At 36.2% G+C, this 22559-nt stretch overlaps 1 protein-coding gene across 1 annotated transcript in view; it reads right to left on the bottom strand.

Moving 5' to 3' along the window:
* Positions 1–450: 450 nt before the first annotated feature.
* Sgpp1 (sphingosine-1-phosphate phosphatase 1) overlaps positions 451–22559 on the bottom strand; it is a 33815-nt gene continuing 11706 nt past the window's right edge. Inside the window, exons 2-3 of the mRNA XM_026385141.2 lie at positions 6863–6952; positions 451–2848 (exon numbers count right to left, since the gene is read on the bottom strand). Coding sequence (XP_026240926.2) covers positions 2297–2848; positions 6863–6952 — 642 coding nt within the window. The 3' untranslated portion in view covers positions 451–2296. The remainder of the gene's footprint in view (positions 2849–6862; positions 6953–22559) is intronic.

Here is a 22559-nt window from a genome sequence, read left to right as displayed (position 1 = left end):
ATGAAATTTTGTCATTTGCTGGTAAATGGATGGAACTAGAGAGCATCATACTAAGTGAAATAAGCCAGAGCCAGAAAGTTAAAGGTCAAATGTGTTCTCTCATATGTAGAAGCTAAGAGAAAAAACAGAAAGAATAAAAACGAGGATCTTACAAAAACAGAAGGGAGACCAAGAGATTAAAGGAAGGGATTAGAAGGAAAGGAAGAGGGGATGGCATTGAGAAGTACTAGGAAACAAAATTTCCCAAATCATGCTATCTCCATGTATAAATATACCACAATTAATACCTATTATATATATAAGATTATAATGTACTAATTAAAATAATGAGATCAAGGAGAGGGAGGAAGAGGGAAAGGGAATACTTCAGAATTCTCTACCAGATAATAGAGACAGATGCACAGAATGCCAACAAAACAAACATCCTTTAATCTTGAATTTGACTTTTATTTTAAAATACATTTAGCATAGAACTGTCATAGGACAGAAAAATAATAAAACACAAAGAAATGGAATATTTTCAAATACTTTTGAGCTAGACATAAAAATTAATAGTATAGCATAGACCCCAAAATTCATTCAATAACCACACGTTTTTGAAAGAAAAGCTCTTTTCACATTTTCCAACGTACCGATAGGTTCCAAAGTGCCTTGGTTTCTTCTTAATAGGTAAAGAGTCCAAATTTAGTTGCTTTATTTAAAATTATCAGATTCAGTTTCGGTAAAAATTACCATGTCCCTAAATTCTCAATCAGAATTATAAAAATATGAGCTCAAATAGTTATGCTATGCAAAATAGATACATCTGAATTGATATTTCAGGATAATCATAGATATTGCACTAAAATCAGTAATCCCATACCTGATGTTCATTTATATGGAAAGTTAATTATCTTCTTTATGAATATCTTACTACAAATAAAATTATGTTAATCTAATTACAATCACACTTGAAAATATAAAGGCACAGACAAAAAAAAAATAATTACATACTATACCCAAATTTTCCACTGTGAAAACAATAAAAAGTTGGAAAAATAATAGGATCTAAATGATTGATACTTATTATTTTTAGATTTTATAATTTATCTTAAGTAGCTAATAAGTGAGTATTAAAAGTTAACAGTGGGCAATCCAATCCTTTCCAAATTTAGAAAAATGTTTTTACATATTAAGCATTTGCACCGTCCCACCTAAAATTTCAACTAAATTTCCATTCATTGGAAATATCTACCTGCAGTATAAACAATCAAGACAATGTGCAAAAAAATACATCTTGTTCCTATAACTTACAATACACAGAAAAATACCTACAAAAATGGAAATATTTATCCTTTTAGCTTTCCAATAAATTAGTGAGAAATTTTAGCCCATTCCACATTTCTTTCTAAATAAAGGTCTAAAGGATTAAGGGTGGTTTAGTTCAATCCCTGTTAGTTTGACATATATTTTTAAAATATTTGCCTGATTATATGTAATTAAGATAGAATTAGTCTTTTATATCACAGTATACATGGCATTTCTTAATTCAGCAACAGAAAGGCACAATTAGCAAGCAATAAAATTCAGTACCTGAATTATTAAACTGATGTACAAAACAGTTGCAAAAAAAAGTACATTCAACACAGTGTACAGAACTTAAAAAAAAAAAAGAATCTAAAAACTAATTTTTCTGAAAATTTGGTCCATTAAAAATGTCTCCCATGTTCAACATCATGGGTAACATGAAAGGTGATGGCAGTGTAAAAAGAGGCAGTAAATTAATATGTGGTAGCATATGAATTCTGGTCTATTAATTATGCAATTCAATTAGGAAATGGCTCCCATAGTAAATAAATGTTAAATATATTTGTTAATAACATACCTGTATTAATTCCAAATACACAGGCACAACTGTTTGCATATTATTATTGATTTAATAATATACCCCACAGTTTAAAAAAAAACCTTAGGTATATTATTTTATATATAACATATATTAGATATATAATTGTATATTATGTACCTTAATATATATTATATATAACTTGAATCCATAATAGCACAAAACTCTCCAAACATTACATGAACATTCTAAATAGATACTTAATCATTTTCTCAGTATAGAAATAGTTCAGCTCACCTAAAACAATATCTGGATGTGCAATGATAAAAAGCACTGACTCTTAAGAATTTACTTAAATAATTATTTAAGTTAAATTCTTGCAAAAGCCTAACTCTGATCTTTTACTTAGAGTATATTTTTAGGTATCAGTAACTGATAACTTCCTTTCTTATCACAAACAGTATTTCCCCATCAAGAGATACCAATAAAGAAAAATATGTAGGGAACCAAAAATGTGATAGAGAAACCAACCATTCCATAGGTAATATATCGATAAGGAAGTTCAACTTCCATGTGCTGTCTTGCTTTTCGAATATCATCACATGGTATGTTGAAGATTTTACAGGCTAAAGGAATGGTGATCTTTTTCATTATATCTCTGACTATTAGTACAAATATCATTCCTATGAGGATCCGCAATATGGCTTTTCCAAACAGAGTCACAGTAATGGGAGGCCTAGTGAAAGGTAGTATCTCTAAAGAAGGATCTAATAGTAGACCCACGCTATAAGCAACATGGGATCCACATGCAATTCCAGCACCACTTCCTAGAATCTCAGCTGTGTCTCCACGGGATGTGCTCCAGGTATCAAGAGTGAAAGAAAAGATCCCTAAAGCTAAATGAAGACCGATGATGATTAGTGGAGCATATTTGTGAGTTTGGTTGAAGTTGTCAATCAGGTCCACAAATGGATAGAAGACAGCTAAGATTAAAATGGTATATAGGAATCCAGCAATAATGTCCTGGGAAAAGATAAAAGTTGTTTAGTATAGTTGTTTAATATAATACTATTTTTGGCATTTAAAAAATAGTATATATTTCACATTTTAAAAGTTGAATAGATACAAATTTTATAATTCTCAAAGTAAACTTTACAAACTAAAAATGGTTGTAATGATAAAAAAATCTACTGGTAATAATAAAAGATTATTTTCATAGTTTTACCCTTTTATAAATTAAGAACATATACACAAATTTACATTCAGATTCTGAACAATAAACTGTGCTTATATTGTACAGTTTTGTTTCTGAAAAGAAAGTATATTTATTATTCAAAGAAATAGTCACTTGCTGTCATACAGCTTACATTTTAGTGGAAAAGACTGAGGATAACTGTGTTTAAGTAAGAAAACAGATAAATATTATAGTGACAGATAGTTACAAACGTTGTGTAGAAAGTAAAACAGGATGGGAAGGGCTCTATGAGAGTGGGAGGAAGCCTGTCTGAGGAAGTCACACCTAAGCAAAGACTAGATTTTAGACAGAATTAGCCCTACCTTTCTTTACAGTGCTAGAGGAAAAGATTCTCCAGGCAGAGGGAATACCAAGTGCAAAAGCAATGGCCTTGAGGCAGAAAAGTGGTGAGTTCAAGGGAACTGACAGAAATCCAGCATGCCTCAAATATCAAAGGGAGAGGAATATGATACAAAATCAAAGAGATACGTAGAAGTCCAATCATGTAGAACTCTTGTAGTTAGGGAAAGAGTTTAGACTTTATTTCAAAAGTCACAGGGAGCCAAGGCTGGAGATGTGTCCCAGAGATAGAATGCTTGCCTGGCATGCAAGAGACCTTGGGTTCAATCCCTAGTACTACAAAAAATAAAAATAAAATTCATATCTACATGAAGAGAAGGTATGTCAATAGATTTAGTAAAATATTTTAAAATTAGATTTAATTTTAATTTAATTTCTTTCCCATATTCATAAGTTGAATATGGGAAAGAAATAAAAGAATTAATAGAAGATAATTTACTGCAAAAAATAAAGCTAGTATTTAAAGTAACTTTTCTGGATTATTTTTTTAAACATATTATTTTGTGTTTTCATCTTCTTTTTTTTAATATTTATTTTTTATTGGACACAACATCTTTGTTTTGTATGTGGTGCTGAGGATCGAACCCGGGCCGCACACATGCCAGGCGAGCACGCTACCACTTGAGCCACATCCCCAGCCCCTGAATTATTCTTGAAAACATGCAAACATGTTCCATAATTTTTACCTTGAAACCACATCCTCACATCTACTCTGTATCACTGAAAATCTTGTCAAAAGAATTAACAGTCCCTATGTCCATGTCCTCACTTCCTATATTTTTCTAGACTCACTCCTTCAATGAAACCACCACTTTTCATGGATACTAGCAATCTTCATGACACTAAAAACAATGGTCACTCCTCAACTAGGACAGACTCCAGGAGTCCTCTACCAGAGTTACATTGCCAGCTCTTTTTATGTTTTATTTTGAGACAGAGCCTTGATAAATTGCCCAGGCTGGCCTCAAACTTTGCAATCCTCTTGCTTCAGCCTTCCAAGTCACTGGGATTACTGGCATGCACCACTGCACCCAGCTACAATGGTCACTTCTCAACAGCATTCAATATAGTTGAGCAACAGACTATCTGTTCAAATGTTTTGTCTTAAAATTCTTACTGGGAAAAAAATTAATGTAGGGTATAAGCCAGGTACAGAAGTAAACACCTATAATCCCAGTGATTTAGGAGACTCATGCAGGAGAATTGTAAATTTGAAACCAGCCTGAGCAACTTAACAAGACCCTGTCTCAAAATAAAAAATAAAAAGGACTGGAAATAGAGCTCAGTGGTAGAACACCCCGGATTCAATCCCTAGCACTGCAAAAAAAAAAAAAAAAAAAAAAAGAAAGAAAGAAAGATACATAAAGTGTATATGAAATTACAAAATTACTATCTATGAAATTACTTGCCCAACAAAAGAACTATAATATTACCAGTACTGTCAGATCTATTGGTGCACTGCCTCCTAATTCTATCACTGTATCCTTCCCAGAGGCAATTTCCAAGTCTGGATTTTGGCTGAATTAATTGTGTTTTTTTTAATTATTTATGTTTTAGTTTTAGGTGGACACAATATCTTTAATTTATGTGGTGCTGAGGATCGAACCTAGTGCCTCATGCATGCTAGGCGAGCGCTCTACCGCTGAGCCACAACCCCAGCCCTGAATTAATTGTTTTACCACATATCTTGAAGCAAAATATTATCTAGTTTTGCTTCTTCCTGAGCTTTGTAAAAATATTACCATGTAGCATGTAGCCCGCGGGGCCCTTTTTTTGGTACCAGAGATTGAGCCCAGGGGCACTTAACCACTGAGCCACATCTCCAGCCACTTTTTATATTTTATTTAGAGACAGAGTCTATCTGAGTTGCTTAAGGCTTCACTAAGTTGCTAAGGCTGGCTTTGAATTCTGATCCTCTTGTCTCAACCTCCCAAACTGCTGGGATTATAGGCAGGCACTACCATGCCTGGCCCTTGTGGTCCCTTTTGACTTGTTTTTTACACTTAACATTAAGGTTTTTAGATTCATTCATTATATATAATTGTAGATCAACCACATTCACAACTCTATAATATTTTGCTTTGTGATTACACAATTCATCCATTTTCCTACTGCTGGTCATTCAGATTGTTTTCAGATTTTGGATTAATTAACTGGTCCCGGTTGAACTTGAATGCTTCCTTAGTTGGCATCTATTCTTAAACCAACCAGGAGTATTATAAACATTACTCCTATGCTCTTTTTTGTGATGCTCCCTGGCACAGATCTGCAACTGTTTCTCTAGAGTATATGCTTAGGAATAGATTATCTGAATCATAAAATATGTTCAATTTTACAAGACAATAAAAAGGACAAGAAAAAAATGATACAACCCACTTTAAAACTTAGAATTCCATGAAATAGTTCATATTTTGTCATATTATGTCTTTTCTTCTATGCTTTATCTACATTCCTAGGGTGCCTTCAGAGACACCATGTGAGAAAAAAAAGATTCCACATGAGATGCTGAGGATAAAGATGCTGAGGGAAAATATACAGTTCTGTTCTCAAGGAGCTTACAGTTCACTACAGATGACAGACAAGAAAAAAAAAGCCATCCCAATTAAGGGTAAATGGAAGAAGGGTCACCTAATCAGTCTTAAGAAAGGGAAGATGGGGAAGGTAATGAGGCTTAAGAACATCTGCAATGAGTAATGAAGAATGAATGGGACAGCTAGCCAGGCCAAGACAGTGAAAAGGGCATTCCAAGCAAAGGTATTCCTAAAATCATAGAGGTAAGAAACACTCTGCATTTAAGTAAATGTAATTCTGCATGGCATCACATCTGTGGGAAAATTTACTAATCAGGAGACTGAATACTAGATGGAGCAGTCAAACTGGAAGCAGGGCTACTAATTAAGAAATTGCTGAGATAGTCTGGTCAATATATAATGCAGGTCAGGACTAAGGGGATGTCAATAGGATAGAGGGATAGGAAGTGAGTAGGTGTGGCTGTAAACAGAGCAGCCCCCTCCCCATGTTGCTGTTTTTGAAATGTAAATAGTCTCAAAATAAAATATCTGATTTGAGTCTTAAAAATACTGATAGGAAAATGAAGAAATTTAGAGTTTCATATGTAAAGACGTAGCCACCAGTCACTAAGTCTTTACTAATACTTAGTACTCTCCCTGGTTTCTGGACAGAGTACCTGGTTTCAGTTCAGTGACAGGAGAGGCACTAAAGAGATTCTACAGGAATATAAAACTAAGACACCGTTTCTATGAAACATGATTACTACATTCATAATTCACAAGTCATCATACTGGTGCTCTGTAAAACAGTTATAAGACTTAAAATAACTATTTTCTCACTTAGGTTTCATACAAACTTGCAAATGATTAAAATTATAAAAATTTTCATCAATGTCAGAAAAAATAAAGCATCAAAAACAATGTTTTCCTTACCAGAATGGAGTGCATTCCCATGTAAATTCTACTTAGGCAAACTAGAGAACACCAGCAGGGAATAAGAATCAGTCCATATATAGGAGGATACTATAAGGGAAAGAAGTGAAACTGGTTAGATTAAGTTAGATACAAACAAGAAATAAAAACCAAATCACTGTACTAACTCCAGGGTTATCGAGAACTATTTTTACTCCCCATTGCACTCCCAGCACCTAATTCAGGGCATAGCACATGTCACACACTAAAGAAATACTTTTCCAACGATGAACAAATGACTGAATTTACATGTCTCTACATTATTCTTTCTGGGAACTGGCTCATTTTTGCTTCTGAAGTACAGATTTGATCACTGGCATGCTACAGGAGGAGGACAGACAGAAGACATATTTTAATATGGTTCCAAAATTACAGTTGCTGGAACAGCCCCTGAATCTGGTCCATGTCAATATCCTCACTTCCCTGGGGAGGAGGACCAAGAATTTTCTCCCTAATTTCCATCAGTGATCACTATTTCTAATTTGCATGGACATTTCCCCTCCTCATATTCAATATTTAACACTTAGTAATTAGCTTTCCACTTCTGTGCCCTCCACTAAAATTTCAAATGCTAATATTGAAAAAAATTGCAGTGAGATAATGGGAGCAGAAACCTCCCAAAAGAAAAAAGCATAAACAGAAAGTAAAGGCAACTCTTGGTATCAATGGCACCAATGGAAGAACTGACTTCGAATGTCCTGAGATTAGAGGGAAGGAGGAAATAATGGATGGGTATGATGCTAAGTTTGTAAAGGAAGAGGAGAAAGCATAGTCAGGGCAGTTTATACCTCAAATTTCTCAAAATTTGAAAGCCAAACTGAAGCCAAGAAGGTTGGAGAACTGGAGTTGAAAGAAGATTTTGAGAGTAGTAAATATTTAGTAACATTTGTTCTATTTGACTTCTCTACTACATTTTACATGGCCCTCCACTTTTTCTTGAAACTCTAAATACCCTTGAGAGCCCTGGCTTCACACTCTCTAGTTCGCTTTTTTGTTTCTGACCCAAGAGTATATCTTCCTCTTTTTATTCCTTACACATTAGTGCAAATAAGGGGTTTTGTTTTGTTTTGTTTTGACAGGGGAGGTACTGGGAGTTGAACCCAGGGGCACTTATTCACTGAGCTATGACCCCAGCCCTTTTTATATTTTATTTTGAGACAGGATCTCAATAAGTTGCTGAGGCTGGCTTTGAACTTGAAATCCTTGTGCCTCAGCCTTCTGGGTTGGTGGGATTACAGGTGTGCTTATTTATTTTAAACATTTATTTTAGTTGTAGATGAACACAATACCTTTATTTTATTTTTATGTGGTGCTGAGGATCAAACCAAGTGCCTCACACATGCCAAGTGAGCGCTCTACCACTGAGCCACAATCCCAGCCCTTCTTATTTTTTAACTAGTACTGAGCATGCATTTCCCTGAGTTTAAGGACCAAATTCCAATTCCTGTATGTATCTCCACCTGAAAGTCCCTATGGAGTTAAACCCACCACCTCAAAACAAACTCATCATCCTATCACTCACACAAACTTGCTCTATAATATTCTATATAAGAAACATGAATTATCCTTACTTCTTTTCTTATCCTTCTACTCAACCAATAACTAAGCTTGACTAATCTAGCCTTACCAAGTACTACCTTCTAAATATTCCTTGCTGTCATCTCTTCTACATCCCTATTTATATTGCTCTTGCTCAGATCCTTAGTTTCTTTTACAGGCTCCCTATGTATTCCCTACTGCCCACTGTGCCCCATGCATGAGGAACTTGGTTTACTTGGGCAAACAGACATTTAACCATACAATGAGGTAAGTACTGACAGGAGTATACTAAAAATTCAGAGGTACCCTTGGGGGACAAGTGATTAATTTATCTTAGAGATGTCAACAAAGTCTCCTAGATTAAGTAAGATTAAAAGATGGGTAGGATTTCATCAGAGAAAGGAATGAGTGAGTACAGTGCTAAAAAGATGGAGAAGATTACAAACAGCAGGAACAGATGAGCAAAGGCTTTTCTATATGCAAGAAATTGTAGGCAGTGAGAGAACAAATTTCTCTTCCTGATGAGGAAAACATCAAATAGCAAACACATAAATATGCAAATTATAATATAAATTACATGTAAAATATGATGAATGGTATAGAGGAAAAAAGAGAACAGGTGTTAAAGAATCAGTAATAATCATGAATATTTTTCATGCTCTACGTTCAGGTTCATTTGGCAGTTAGATTAAGGGCATGTGACCAGTTTTGGCCAATAAGCTGGGGGGGTGGGGTGGAGTATGCCTTATGACACTTTCAATCATTCTTGGAACCCTCTCTTCCCAGAGATGTGATTTTGAAAACCATATGTTGAGCCATGTGTGAAGGCTGAGGCAGGAGGTTCAAAGCCAGCCTCAGCAAAATTGAGGAGCTAAGCAATTCAGTGAGATCCTCTCTCTAAATAAAATACAATATAGGGCTGGGGATGTGGCTCAGTGGCAGAGTGCCCCTGAGTTCAATCCCTGGTACCCCTACCAAAAAAAAAAAAAAAGGAAAAGAAAACCATATGTTGAGATGCATAACAAGATAGGTTATGCATCAGCTTGGGTCCTTGAGGTCATAATTGAACAGAGCTGTTGGCTAACCCATAATGGATATGTAAACACAAATCAGAGAGAAGCTTTTGTTGTGTTAAACCACTGAGATTTGGGGGGGGGGGTAAAGCCATTGCCACAATATAACCAAGCTTACTTTAATTTAAACAGAAACAGACATGGGATCAGGAGTTTGGAAATGTTAGTGGGGCAGGTTACTGTTACATTATATAGAAGATGGTCTGTGGAGGGGCTGGGGATGTGGCTCAGTGGTAGAGTGCTCACCTAGCACCTGCAAGGCACTGGGTTCGATCCTCAGCACCACATAAAAAATAAATAAATAAATAAATAAATAAATAAAAGGTATTGTGTCCAACTTAAAAAAAAAGAAGAAGAAGAAGAAGATGGTCTGTGGAGACTTCATTGAGCAGCTGAGACTTGAGGCAAGACCAGATACAGGCAAGAGAATTAGCCACACAGATACCTGAAGGAAGAACACATACAAGGAAGAGGAGTCAGCTGGTGCCAAGTTCCCAAAACTGGGAAGGAACCTAGTGTGATCAGAGCAGAGAGAACACACATCAGAGGTAGAGAGGCAATGGGGGCAGATTAAGAACAGTCTGAGAGGCCACTGTAAAAAGACTGGAGATGTAGTTCAGAGGTAAAGTGACCCTGGGTTCAATCCCCCAAAACAAATATAAATCAAGTATAGCAGTGTCAGATTGACTGCTAGGTTGAGATTAAATTTGGGGGATCAAAGGCAGTAACAAGGAGACCAGTTAGAAGGCTTTTATAGTATCATCTAGGTGAGGGAGGATAACATGGTTTCTATTTCTACAGTAGAAACTAAAGTCTTTTAGATATTTCTGTTAATCTTTTAGAAGTTATTAATAGAACAAGACAGCCTAACAAATAAAGCAAAACCCTCTTAGCCTTTCCTTTTCCCCTAATCCATGGCACCTTCAGACTTCACTGTGAGGAAGAGTCGAATAGTTGGGAAAAGTCAATTTCATTTTAATCAATTGGTTGATTTTGGGGAGGCCATTAGCCTCTGCCTTCAGGGTATTTTCTCTAGAATTTGCTCTGAGAAAAATTCCTTATAAGAAACACCTGATTCAGTTCTGACTGCATAATGGCTTTCATGTTACTTCCCATTCAATAATGGAATTCTGCGCCAGTGAGCAGGGAGGCAAAAAGTATTCCATCAGTAATCGTAAAGCAGATTTAAATAAAGACCTCAGATCTTAATGACCAAAGGAAATAAACTAGATAGGCTAAATAAGAACAATAGAACTAAAGTGGGATCATGTGAGGAAGAATTATGTGTAACTAATTCATCTATTACATTTATTTATTTCATATTTAAGAATTTCCAAATTATATCTACCTTTAATTTTATGTTAAACTATCTTTAAAAACAAATTTAGAACCACTTTCTTCATTTAGATGTAACTGAAAGGAAAATAGAACTATGTGGAATTATCCTTTGCCAAAAAATAATTCATTAAAAATATGTAATATATGAATATGTACACACACACATACACACTAATCATTTTCAATCATCTATTAGTTCCCCCATTTTTTCATGACTTTTTGGAGTACCCCAGGGCTTAATCCTACAGATACTTCCTTTCCCTCTCTATATCACTCCCTTGATACAGTTCATATGCTCATGGCTTAAACTTATTTCTCTAGACTGGACTTCTCTCCTAAATTCCAGAGTTGTATATCCAACTGCCTTCTTGATATTTCCATTTCAATGTCTAACAGGCATCACAATGTAACATGACCAAACCTGAACTCCAAGTTTCTCTTTCATCTCGCCATTCAGCTGTTAACTGCAATCCTTATGTTAACCGAAAGAAAAGCATATAATATACACAGAAGGAAAAGAGAAGAGAATCCAAAACAACAACAACTGAACATAGTAAAATGAAAAAAATAAGAAACAAAAAGCGCATAAAAAAAGGTGGAAAAAATTAGCAAAATGGCAAAAGTCACTCCTTACTACTAATTACTTTGAGCAGAAACAGTTTAAGCTCCCCAATCAGGCAGAGATTTGGCAGAATGAATAATACAGTGTGGAAATATATACACTGTGAAAAACACTCACCTTCAGATGCAAAGACTTTTCAACAAAAAAGTTGAAAGTGAATGAATGGAAAAAGATTCTGTGCAAACAATAACAGAGAGCGAGGTGGGTATTTCAATACCAGACAAAATAGACCTAAGTCAAAAACTGTTCCAAAGGACAAAGGAGAGTAAATATTGACACAAGGGTCAATTCAACAACAAGATATAACAATTATAAGCATACATGCACCAAACAAAGCTTCAAAATAAACAAAGCCAATATGAGCATCTTAGTTGATGTAAAAAAAAAAAAGAATTTGACAAAATCCAATACCTTTCACGATAAAAATATTTAAAGAACACAGAACAGAAGAAGAGAATTTCTACAACATGATAAATGGCATTTATGAAATATAAACAAATAACACCAGACTCAATATTGAAAGACTGAAAGTTTTCCCTTAAGATTAGGAATAAAGGCTGGGGCTGTGGCTCACTGGCAAAGCCCGCACTTGCCTGGCATGTGTGAGGCACTGGGTTCGATCCTTAGCACCACATAAAAATAAACAAATAAAATAAAGGCTTTCTGTCTATCTACAACTACAAAAAATAATTTAAAAGATTAGAAATAAAAGAAGGACACCTCTTGCTACTGCTATATAACACTGTACTAGAAGTTCTAGTCATAGCAATTGGTCAAGAAAAAGAAAGACTTCTAAATTGGCAAAGAAAAAGTAAAACTATTTCTATTCACAGATATGATTCTAAAAAACTGAAAATCCCAAGATCTGCCAAACAAAACAAAACAAAAACACCCCAACCAACTGGAGTTAATAAATTCAAGCAGGCATGGTAGCACAAACTCGTACTCCCAGCTACTTGGGAGACCTAGGCAGGAGGACTGCTTGGGCCTAAGAGTTCTGGACTAACCTGGGTAATATATGTCTTAAACAAACTAACTAAAAACAAAACAGAGAGGCTGAGTACTTTTTTTTTTTTTTTAAGTACTGGGGACTGAACCCAGAGGTACTTAACCACTGAGCCACATCTCAGCCCTTTTTTATGTTTAGAGACAGAGTCTTGCTAAGTTGCTTAGGGCCTTGTTAAGTTGTTGGGTTAGGTTTAGGATTTTTGGTGGTGCTGGGGATTGAACCCAGGATCTTGTGCATGCAAGGCAAACACTCTACAACTGAGTTATATCCTCAACCCCTCTGGCTTCCCCCTTAGAGTACATTCTTTTTATGGTTATCTAATCTATACCCTCTCTTCTGAAAACTTCCCCATGTAAACCCAGCAGTGTGGCCTGAAGACATGCTTACACTGTGTGATTTGAATCAGGAATGGATACTTGGCACTGGGGAAGCAGATTCAGTGGTTAGACTGAGCTAATCATATTCTTTTTTTTCTGACAGTAATCCAAAATAAAATCAGAAAGACCATCTCTGCTGTGTGCTTGACCTTGTAAATAGTATAGAACTAGGGGTGGGGCTGGGGCTGGGGCTCAATGGTAAAGCATGCTTGCCTAGCATTTAAGAGACCCTGTGTTCGATTCCAGCACCACCAAATAAACAAAACAAAACAAAACAAATAGTATAGAACCAGAGGTGACACAGACATATGTATAGCAAAGCAGAGAGAGAGGACAAAGGGGCAGGAATGAGAGACACTATGTAATCCCAAGAAGCAAAGACAGACAGTGGGCCTTAGTTCTCCTCACATTTTAGAAACTGGCTCCAATCCCTCAAGGAGGCCCAGAAGAGCTTTCATGCCCTTGGCTTCTATCAGATTCCCCGTCTAGTCTGGGGGTGGGGTGGGGGAAACAACTTCCTCTTTTCCCTTAAGCTAGTCCAGAGTTTATTTTACATACACACATACCCTTAGATAGATACTAACCTCCAACTAAGGTTACCTCATACCTCTCAAATGACTCAGATTCTATTACAGGTAGCTTTCTCCTTAGAGCCTCTGTTCTTTTGTGTGTCCTTTCCTAGGGCAATGTTATCTACTCCTGTCACTTTACTCTGTACCTACCTGCTGATGACACCAAAACTGCCCAGATGTCTTTCTGGATAGAACTGCCTCCTAAAGAACTACAGATGAGTATCTTACAGACACTTCAAACTCAACAAAACTAAAATAGTCTCCTCTGTACTCTACCCTGCACCTACCCAAATATGACCTGATTCCATTATTTGCATCTCCACAAATCAAACTGCTCTCTCTCTCTCAGCTTCCCAAACACAATATCCAGGAATAATACTTCCTTTTATTTCCCTCCCTACTGCCATCCAGTTAGTCACCATGTTATGTCAATTTTACCTGCAATATCTACCAATTTCATCCATATCTTTCTATTACCACTGTTGTTTATCAGGATTAGGTTTGTTTTTGTTTTGTTTGTATTGGGGATTGAATCTAGGGGTGCTTTACGTCCCCAATCCTTTTTATCTTTTACTTTGAGACTGTGTCTTGCTAAGTTGCCAAGGCTGGTCCCAAATTTTCCATTCTCCTGCTTCAGCTTCTGGAGTCACTGAAGTATACTACCACACCTGGCCTTAAGGAACGTTTTTGTTTTTTTGTGGGCTTTTTTTTTTTTTTTTTTTTAAACTCAGGGCACTCAACCACTGAGCCACATCCCCAGCCCCAATTTTGTATTTTATTTAGAGACAAGGTCTCACTGAGTTGCTTACTACTGCGCTTTTCCTGAGGCTGGCTTTGAACTCCCAGTCCTCCTCCCTCAGCCTCCTGAGCCTCTGGGATTACAAGTGTGTGCCAATTTGCCAGCTAAGCAAAGTTTTAACAGAGCCAGATACAACTTAAGATTTTTGGACCATACAGTTCATGTATGTCACAACCATTTAATTCTGCTATGTAGCATAAAAACAGTCAGATAATATAAAAATGAATGGACATGGCTGTATTCCCATATGCTTTCTTTATAGACATTAAAGTTTTGAATTTCACATAATTTTCAAATGCTACAAAATACTCTTTGGGCTTTTTACAACAATTTAAACATGTGAAAACCACTTATACTTCACAAGTCACATAAAGATAAGCAGCAGATATGAGGCTAGAGCTCAGTGGTACAGTACGTGCTTAGCATGCATAAGACCTGGGTTTGAGCCCTAGCACTACAAAAAACAGATTTTTAAATTAAAAAACAGGCAGGAGGCCAGTATTTCCAACCACACTGATCTAGGTCCCTATCCTAGGTACCTGTTATCTCTCCATGGAACTGGTAAAATAACCTTCTCCATGGTCTGGTCTCCCTATCTCCTGTATTCCCTCCCACTAGTCATTTATTTTCTATACTAGAGAGAGAATCTTCCAAAAATACCGATCTATTCTTGAAAAAAGAACCATATGTTCTATTCACACCAATGTATATAGGGCCCTCCATTTTGCCTAGAAACTTTTTGTGTGTGTGTGGTGCTGGGGATTGAACACAGGGCCTGTGCATGCAGGCACTCTACCAACTGAGCTATATCCCCATCCCCAGAATTTTTTTTTTTAACCTTAATTTTTTTGCAGTATTGGGGATTGAACCCAATACATTTTAGGCAAGCACTTTACCACTGAGCTACATCCCCAGACCCCTTTTAAAAAATTATTATTTGTTTTGAGACAAGGTCTCACTAAGTTGGCCAGGCTGGCCTTAAACTTGCATTTCTCCTGCCTCTGTTTCCCAAGTAGCTGGAATCAGAGGTGTATGCCACGACACCTGTCAAAAAAAAATTATATTTGATAATCATCTTGATTTTATTCAACAAGAAGAAAAAGAGATAATTGCAACAAAAGAAATGCACTTATTATTCTCTGTTGACATGATTTCCTCTATAAAAATAGCACAAGCACATGAGAATCTATATACAAGTTATTAAATTAAGGATAAGTTCAACGATGTATAAAAGCACCTACATTTCTATATTTCAACCACAAAAAGTTAAAATATTTGAATTTTAATAAAATATCAATTCCAATAGAAACAAAAATATAGCTAAAAATGAATCTTAAGTTTGACTTATATGGAGAAAACTATAAAGCTACATTGAGAGATATTTTTAAAAACCTAAATAATAAGCAGATTTACCATATTACACACCAGAAGACTCAATATTATAAGGCCATCAATTCTCTCATTTATAAAGTTAATTTATAAATGTACTGTAATTTCAATGAAGTACAGAGTTTTTCTTGGAAATTAAAAAGTTGATTCTATAGCATATACTGAAAGCAAGGACCCAAATTAGCCAAGACAACTTTAAAGGTAGGGAATTTGCATGAACAGATATCAAGTCTTACTATACAGCAATTAAAGCAAGAAAGATAATGTTATTGATAAAGACACAAACATACCAGTGAAACAGAACAGAGAACCCAGAATCAGACCCATACATATATGGGAACGTGATATGTACAGATGTGGCATTTCAGATAAGTTAAAAAAAAAATCAGACATGGTGGCTGCAATACAAAGGCAGGAGGATCACAAGATCAAGGCCAGCCTCAGCAATTTAGTGAGGCCCTAAGCAACTTAGTGAGACTCTGTCTCAAAAGTTAAAAAGGCTGGGGATATGGCTTAGTGGTTAAGTGCCTGTGGGTTCAATTCCTAATACCAAAAAAAAAAAAAAGTGTGTGTGGGTGGGTGGGTGTATAGGCTTAAAAAATGATACTAGATCTATTAATTATCTACACGAAAGGAATTAGATTCATACCTCAGAAAACCAAGAGAAAGTGAATTAAAAATTCACACACGCGGGCTGGGGTTGTGGCTCAGCTGTAGAGTGCTTGCCTAGCACGAGTGAGGCCCTGGGTTCAATCCTCAACACCACAAAAAAAAAAAAAAAAAGAGTAAAATAAAGATGATATTGTATCCAACTGAAAAAATAAAAATTAAAAAAAATTCACACACGCAACTACAACTATCTTTTTAATAAAAATATAAGATATTTTTCTTTTGGTTCTAGACAAACTAAATCTAAGGTACTTAAAGAAAAACAGGAACAGTAAGAATAATTCTGAAAATGTAAGATATAAAGCCATCTTAAATGTGATAATGTAGAATTTTGCATATATCAGACATATCAATTCTAAATTTAAAAAAATATGGATATGGACCCAACTACAAACTTAGTATGTGATAAAAGTGATAGTTCAAGTCAACATATAATCCACATTACTTGGGAACTGATGCAGGGGGATCAGAAGTTTGAGGCCAGCCTGGGCAACTTACTGAGAATCTGTCTCAAAAAGCAAAGAAGAATGGGGATATAGTCCCTAGGATCAATCAATCCCCAGCATCCCCCAAATTAAAACAAAACAAAGAAAAACCATCATAAAAGTAGTATAAGAAGCTATTCTAAATGTCACATAAAAGCCAGTGCAACTATGAAAGAAAATATTAATACATAAAAGAAAATTTTCTGTTTGACAGAAATTACAAAGTCATAAGAAAATTAACAATTTAGGTAAACACATTTCCAAATCACACCATACACAATAGGCTAATTTTACTACAATATAAACCAGGGCTTCAAAACTAGTAAGTAAGTAAACAACTTGGTAGCACATGCCTCGGTAGAAGTACCAGTTACTAGAGAGACTAAGGTGAAGGAATCACTTGAGTCCAGGCATTTGAGATGAACCTAAGCAACACAGGAAGATTATTTCTCAAAACAAACAAAAACCAAGCTGGGCGTGGTGGTGCATGACTTTAATCCCCCAGCAGCACAGTAGGCTGAGGCAGGAAAATCATGAGTTGAAAGGCAGCCTCAGAAACTCTGTGAGGCCCTAAGCAACTCAGAGAGACCCTGTCTCTAAATAAAATATAAAAAAGGGCTGGGGATGTGATTCAATGATTAAGCGCTCCTGGGTTCAACCCCCATTACCAAATAAACAAAACTATTAAGCAGTACAAGAGAAAAATATTATTTCCATGTAAAAACTTGTACAAAAATATTAGTAGCAGTGTTATTCAAAATGAGCAAAAAATGAACCCAAATGGCCATAGATTGATGAAAGGATAAGTAAAATGTGGTGTGCCCACCTAAATATATATTAATTAGCAATTGAAGAAATGAAGGCTTATAGCACAGATATATGCTATGAGTGAAATGTAAAAATATGCTGGGTAAATGGATATTTTTAAAAACCATTATGCAAAGTGAAAAAAGCTAGTCACAACAGACTACATATTGCATGTTTGCACATATATGAAATGTTCAGAATAGAAAAATCTATATACACATGAAGTAGATTAGTAGTTGCCTAGAGATTGGGGGGAAATGGAGAGTGACTACTATAAATAAGGACTTTCTTTGAGGGATGTTGAAAACGTTCTTAAGAGAATTGTGGTTAACAGTTACACAATTTTATAAATATACTAAAAACTACTGAATTGTGTTTTTTGTTGTTTTTGATATGGGGTCTTACCCAAGCAATCCTCCTGCCTCAGCTCTGTATACCTGAGACTACAGGAACATGCTACCATATCTGCTTCAAATGTACATTTTAAATGGGTGAATAGTATGAAATTGGATTATGTATCAATAAACTATTATGTAGCTGGGTACAATGACACATGCCTGTAATCCCAGCAACTCAGGAGGCTGAGGCAGGAGGATTCCAAGTTTAAGGCCAGCCTAGGCAACTAGCAAGAAGACCCTGTCTCAAGATAAAAACTTTTTCTAAGAAGGGCTGGAGATGTAGCTCAGTGGTAAAGCCCCTGAGTTCAATCCCCAGCACTGCCACAACAATAAATAAGTTAAAAAAAAAAAAAAACACTAAAAGGAGCTAGGGATATAGCTCAGTTGTAGAGCATCACTGAGTTCAATTCCTACCATGGAAGGTGGGAAATTAGTTATCATATTTTTTTTTTAAAAAAAGCAGCTGGGGGCACACCCTTGCAAACCCAGCTACTCAGGAAACTGAGGCAGTGATTGCAAATTAGAGGCAATGAGCAATTTACCAAGATGCTGTCTCAACATTAAAATTTTTTTTTAAATAATAAAAAGGACTGGGGATGTAACTCAGTGGTAAAGCACTTCCGGGTTAAATCCCCAGTATTAAAAAAAAAAAAAAAAAATTGCCCTAGCTTGTTTTGGCAGGCAGTTCCCAGGAGGTAGCAGAGAAGAAAGAATCAAGAGTACAGCATCTCACTGGGAACTATGCAAATTCATGGCCAAGTATTAATCTTCAAGCATAGGGAGAATGTCCTCCAGGTTGGGGACAAACTACTGGAAAGAAATAGGCTATGAATCCCCAAAGTTCATGTAAGTTTAGCATTCTTACTACCAAGCAGTGGAAAGATGAAACTGTGTAGAGCAGTTTGAAGGTTACCACCTAAGTCATGAAGCTAAATTAACTCTAGGCTGTTTATTCTAGACCCATCCTAGCAAGACTAAAAGGATTAAGCTGACAAGTAATTTAACTGCCTCCAGAACAAAGTCCAACACTATTTAAAGGGATAAAACAAAGTCCAAAACCCTGAAAATATAACCAAGGAGCAAGAAAATACAATCTATAACCAAGAGAAATGTTCAAAATACACCAACATGATAGAGATCATAGGATTAATAGATAAGGGCCTTAAAACAACTATTTAAAAAAAATTTATAAACACATTAAGCTGAGAAATGAATGACTTTTGAAAAGGTTTAAAAAGATACAAAATACACAGTATCTGAATTATACCCCATCTTACCTGATGAGATTATCAGAACATTAGACACTGTAGAAAATCAGTGAACTTGAAGCCATAGCAATAGAAACTATACAAAAGGAAGCACACAGAGCAAAGCCATAGCCAAACAAAAAGCAAAACAAAGAGGCTGGGGTTGTGGCTCAGTGGTAGAGCTGGCCTAGCACGTGGGAGGCCCTGGGTTCCATCCTCAGCACCACATAAAAATGAATAAGTAAAATAAATGTATTATGTCCAAATACATCTAAAAAATATTAAAAACAAACAAACAAAAAGAGCATGAGTGACCTGTGAATAAACATAAAATTGGAATTCCCAAAGCAGAGGATGTGTTGTGGCAGGCAGTTACAAGGAAACAGAAGAGGAAAATTTTTTTCTAGAAATAATGCTGCACATCTTCCAAATAAAATAAAGTACAAACCCACTGACAAGATCAATAAATCCTAAGAAGAAATATAAAATCATATCAAATCATATCATTTTAAAATTTCTCAAATCTAGTGACAAAATTTTAAAAGCAGTAAAAGACATATTATTACATACAAAGAATTACAGATAAGAACTACAGCAGACATCATGCTGATATCTATGGAAACCAGAAGATAATGAAGCCATATATGTAAAGTGGTGAAAGAAAAAAAACAAAATCAACCTAGAATTCTGTATCTCATGAACATAGTTTTCCAAAGTCAAGTCCAAATATTTTTCAAAGAATAAAGCTAAGGGTTAGGGATATAGCTCAGTTGGTAGAGTGTTTGTCTCCATATACAAGGTTCAATCCCTAGCACCACAAAAAAAAGGAGGGGGTGGGAAAAAATGAATAAAGCTAAGATAAATGTCATTGCTGACAGATATAAACTAGAAAAAATGTGAAAAAAAAGCTGTTTAGGCAGAAAATTCCACCAGCTCCAAACCTATATTGGCACATTCTAAACTACATTCTGAAACATTATACAAAATGATAATGTATTATGGGCTTTATAATATATACATAAATATGTGTTATAATACAAAAAGGGGAGGTGGGAAAATGGTAGCATACTATTGCAAGGTTCTATGTTATACCTGAGTGGTAAATTACTTAAAAAGGAGCAACTACTGAAAACAGGAAAGATGTAGAACAGTTAGAAAAAAAAAAAAGCATGGGGCTGGGGTTGTCACTCAGTGGTACAGCGCGCACCTTGCATGTGTGAGGCACAGGGTTCGAACCTCAGCACCACATAAAAATAAATAAAAGTACTGACTGTGTCCATCTACAACTAAAAAAATATTTAATAAAAAGCAAAATAACAATGATTTAATAAAAAAATAGAGAATAAGCAGTTCACAAAAAAGGAAAACATAAATGGTCAATAAACTTAGATAAAGCTCTTTAAACCTTACTGAAAAGAAAATTGCAAATTTGTTAAAATTATCTTGGGGAAAGACCAATAAGTTTGACAATATATTGTCACGTTAAGAGTGTAGGAACTAGGTACTGTCATATATTGCTAATAGGAATGTAAATAGGTACAATCTTTATAAATGGCAATATTGCATTACCTGTTGAAAATCAAATGTATATGCTGTATTCTACTGTTTTTTGACATAGGGTTTCACTGTGCTGGCCAAATTGGTCAGGCTGGTCTCAAACTTCAAGCAGTCCTCCTGCCTCAGCTTCCCAAGTAGTTGGGATTATATACATATACCCCAACACATGCTTAAATATATATTCTTTGACACAGTAATGTGTTAATAAACATATAAATAGTCACTGTATCTCTATATTTTATGACTGAAAATCTAAAGGTACTAGACTGTTCAACCTATTAAATTAGGCTATATTTATATATTAGAACGCATCGTGCAAATGTGAAAAAATAAGATAGCTGTCTCTATAAAACACAATGAATTAACATGATAATATAATGCAATAGTCTTGTATCCTATAGCCAGATGCCTGGTTTGAATTCTGGCTTTATAACATATGTAATATCTTCTGAAAATTAGTGGTGATAATACTGCCATAGCATTTTATGGGGAATAAAAGAATTAAGTCATGTAAAACAAAGATAATCACAAGCACAATTAGTATTTATTAATTTCTGGGTAAAAGAAAAGAAAAATCGAGAAAAAATCAAAGTGATAGAGTGCCAGGGATCCCAGCAGCCTGCAGCAGGGCCCCGGAGATCCAGGCCAACTGATTCGCGTGGCCTGCCCTGCGGCTACAGAAGGCGTGGCGCCTCAGTGAAGCCATTAATTAGCAAGCAGGGAGGTTAGGGAAGGCCATTAGGTGGAATCCCACCAGCCAAGCCCACACGGACCCTTGGGCGGAGCACGGGATCTCAGAAGGGGAAGGAAGCGGTACAGTCCCATCCCCCACAGCGGACACTCCACCGAGGCAGTCAGCGGCCACCATCCGGGAAAGCTGAAGGATACACCGCCACTCTCCAACAGCTTGCAACATCAAAACAGCCAGCAGCAGGACCCCGGAGATCCAGGCCAACTGATTCGCGTGGCCTGCCCTGCAGCGACAGAAGGCGTGGCGCCTCAGAGAAGCCATTAATTAGCAAGCAGGGAGGTTAGGGACTGCCATTAGGTGGAATCCCGCCAGCCAAGACCACCGCCCACGCCCGGAACAGGCCCAGCGACCTGCCAGCATTGTAGTCACGACACCCCAATTGGAATAGGGACAGAGCAGAGCCGCCTTCCACTCCCGGAACAGGCCCAGAGAGCCGCCAACGTGGTAGACACGTCACCCCAATTGGAGTAGGGGCACAGCCGCCGCCTGCACCTGCAAGGGAGACTTTTCAAGTATACAAGAGCAACATAAATAAATAGGGGGTAAATTTCAAAACACAACAGTTGCACCAAGCAGAAAGAAACGCGAGCAGTATGAAAAGACAAGGAAAGAAAGGACCACAAGCAATGCAGGTCAACTCAACTTTAGAAGAGGTAATAGCTGCAACAGATGGAATATCAGATAAAGAGTTCAGGATATATATGCTTCAGATGATCTGGAGTCTCAAGGAAGACATGAGACAGCAAAATCAGACAATGAAAGATCACATTGACAAACAAATCCAGGAAGTAAAAGATCAATTTCACAGGGAGATAGAGGTAATAAAAAACAAACAAATTGAAATTCTAGAAATGCAGGAAACAATAAACCAACTTAAAAACTCAATTGAGAATACTACCAGCAGAGTAGATCACTTAGAAGAGAGAACATCAGACAATGAAGACAAAGTATTTCAACTGGAAAAGAACATAGACAGCTCAGCAAGTCTGCTAAGAAACCATGAGCAGAACATCCAAGAATTATGGG

The sequence above is a fragment of the Urocitellus parryii genome, chromosome 6, assembly GCF_045843805.1.
Source record: "Urocitellus parryii isolate mUroPar1 chromosome 6, mUroPar1.hap1, whole genome shotgun sequence".
NCBI lineage: Eukaryota > Metazoa > Chordata > Mammalia > Rodentia > Sciuridae > Urocitellus > Urocitellus parryii.
Note: the sequence above shows the minus strand (reverse complement) of the source record. Positions and strands in the feature narration are given on the sequence as shown.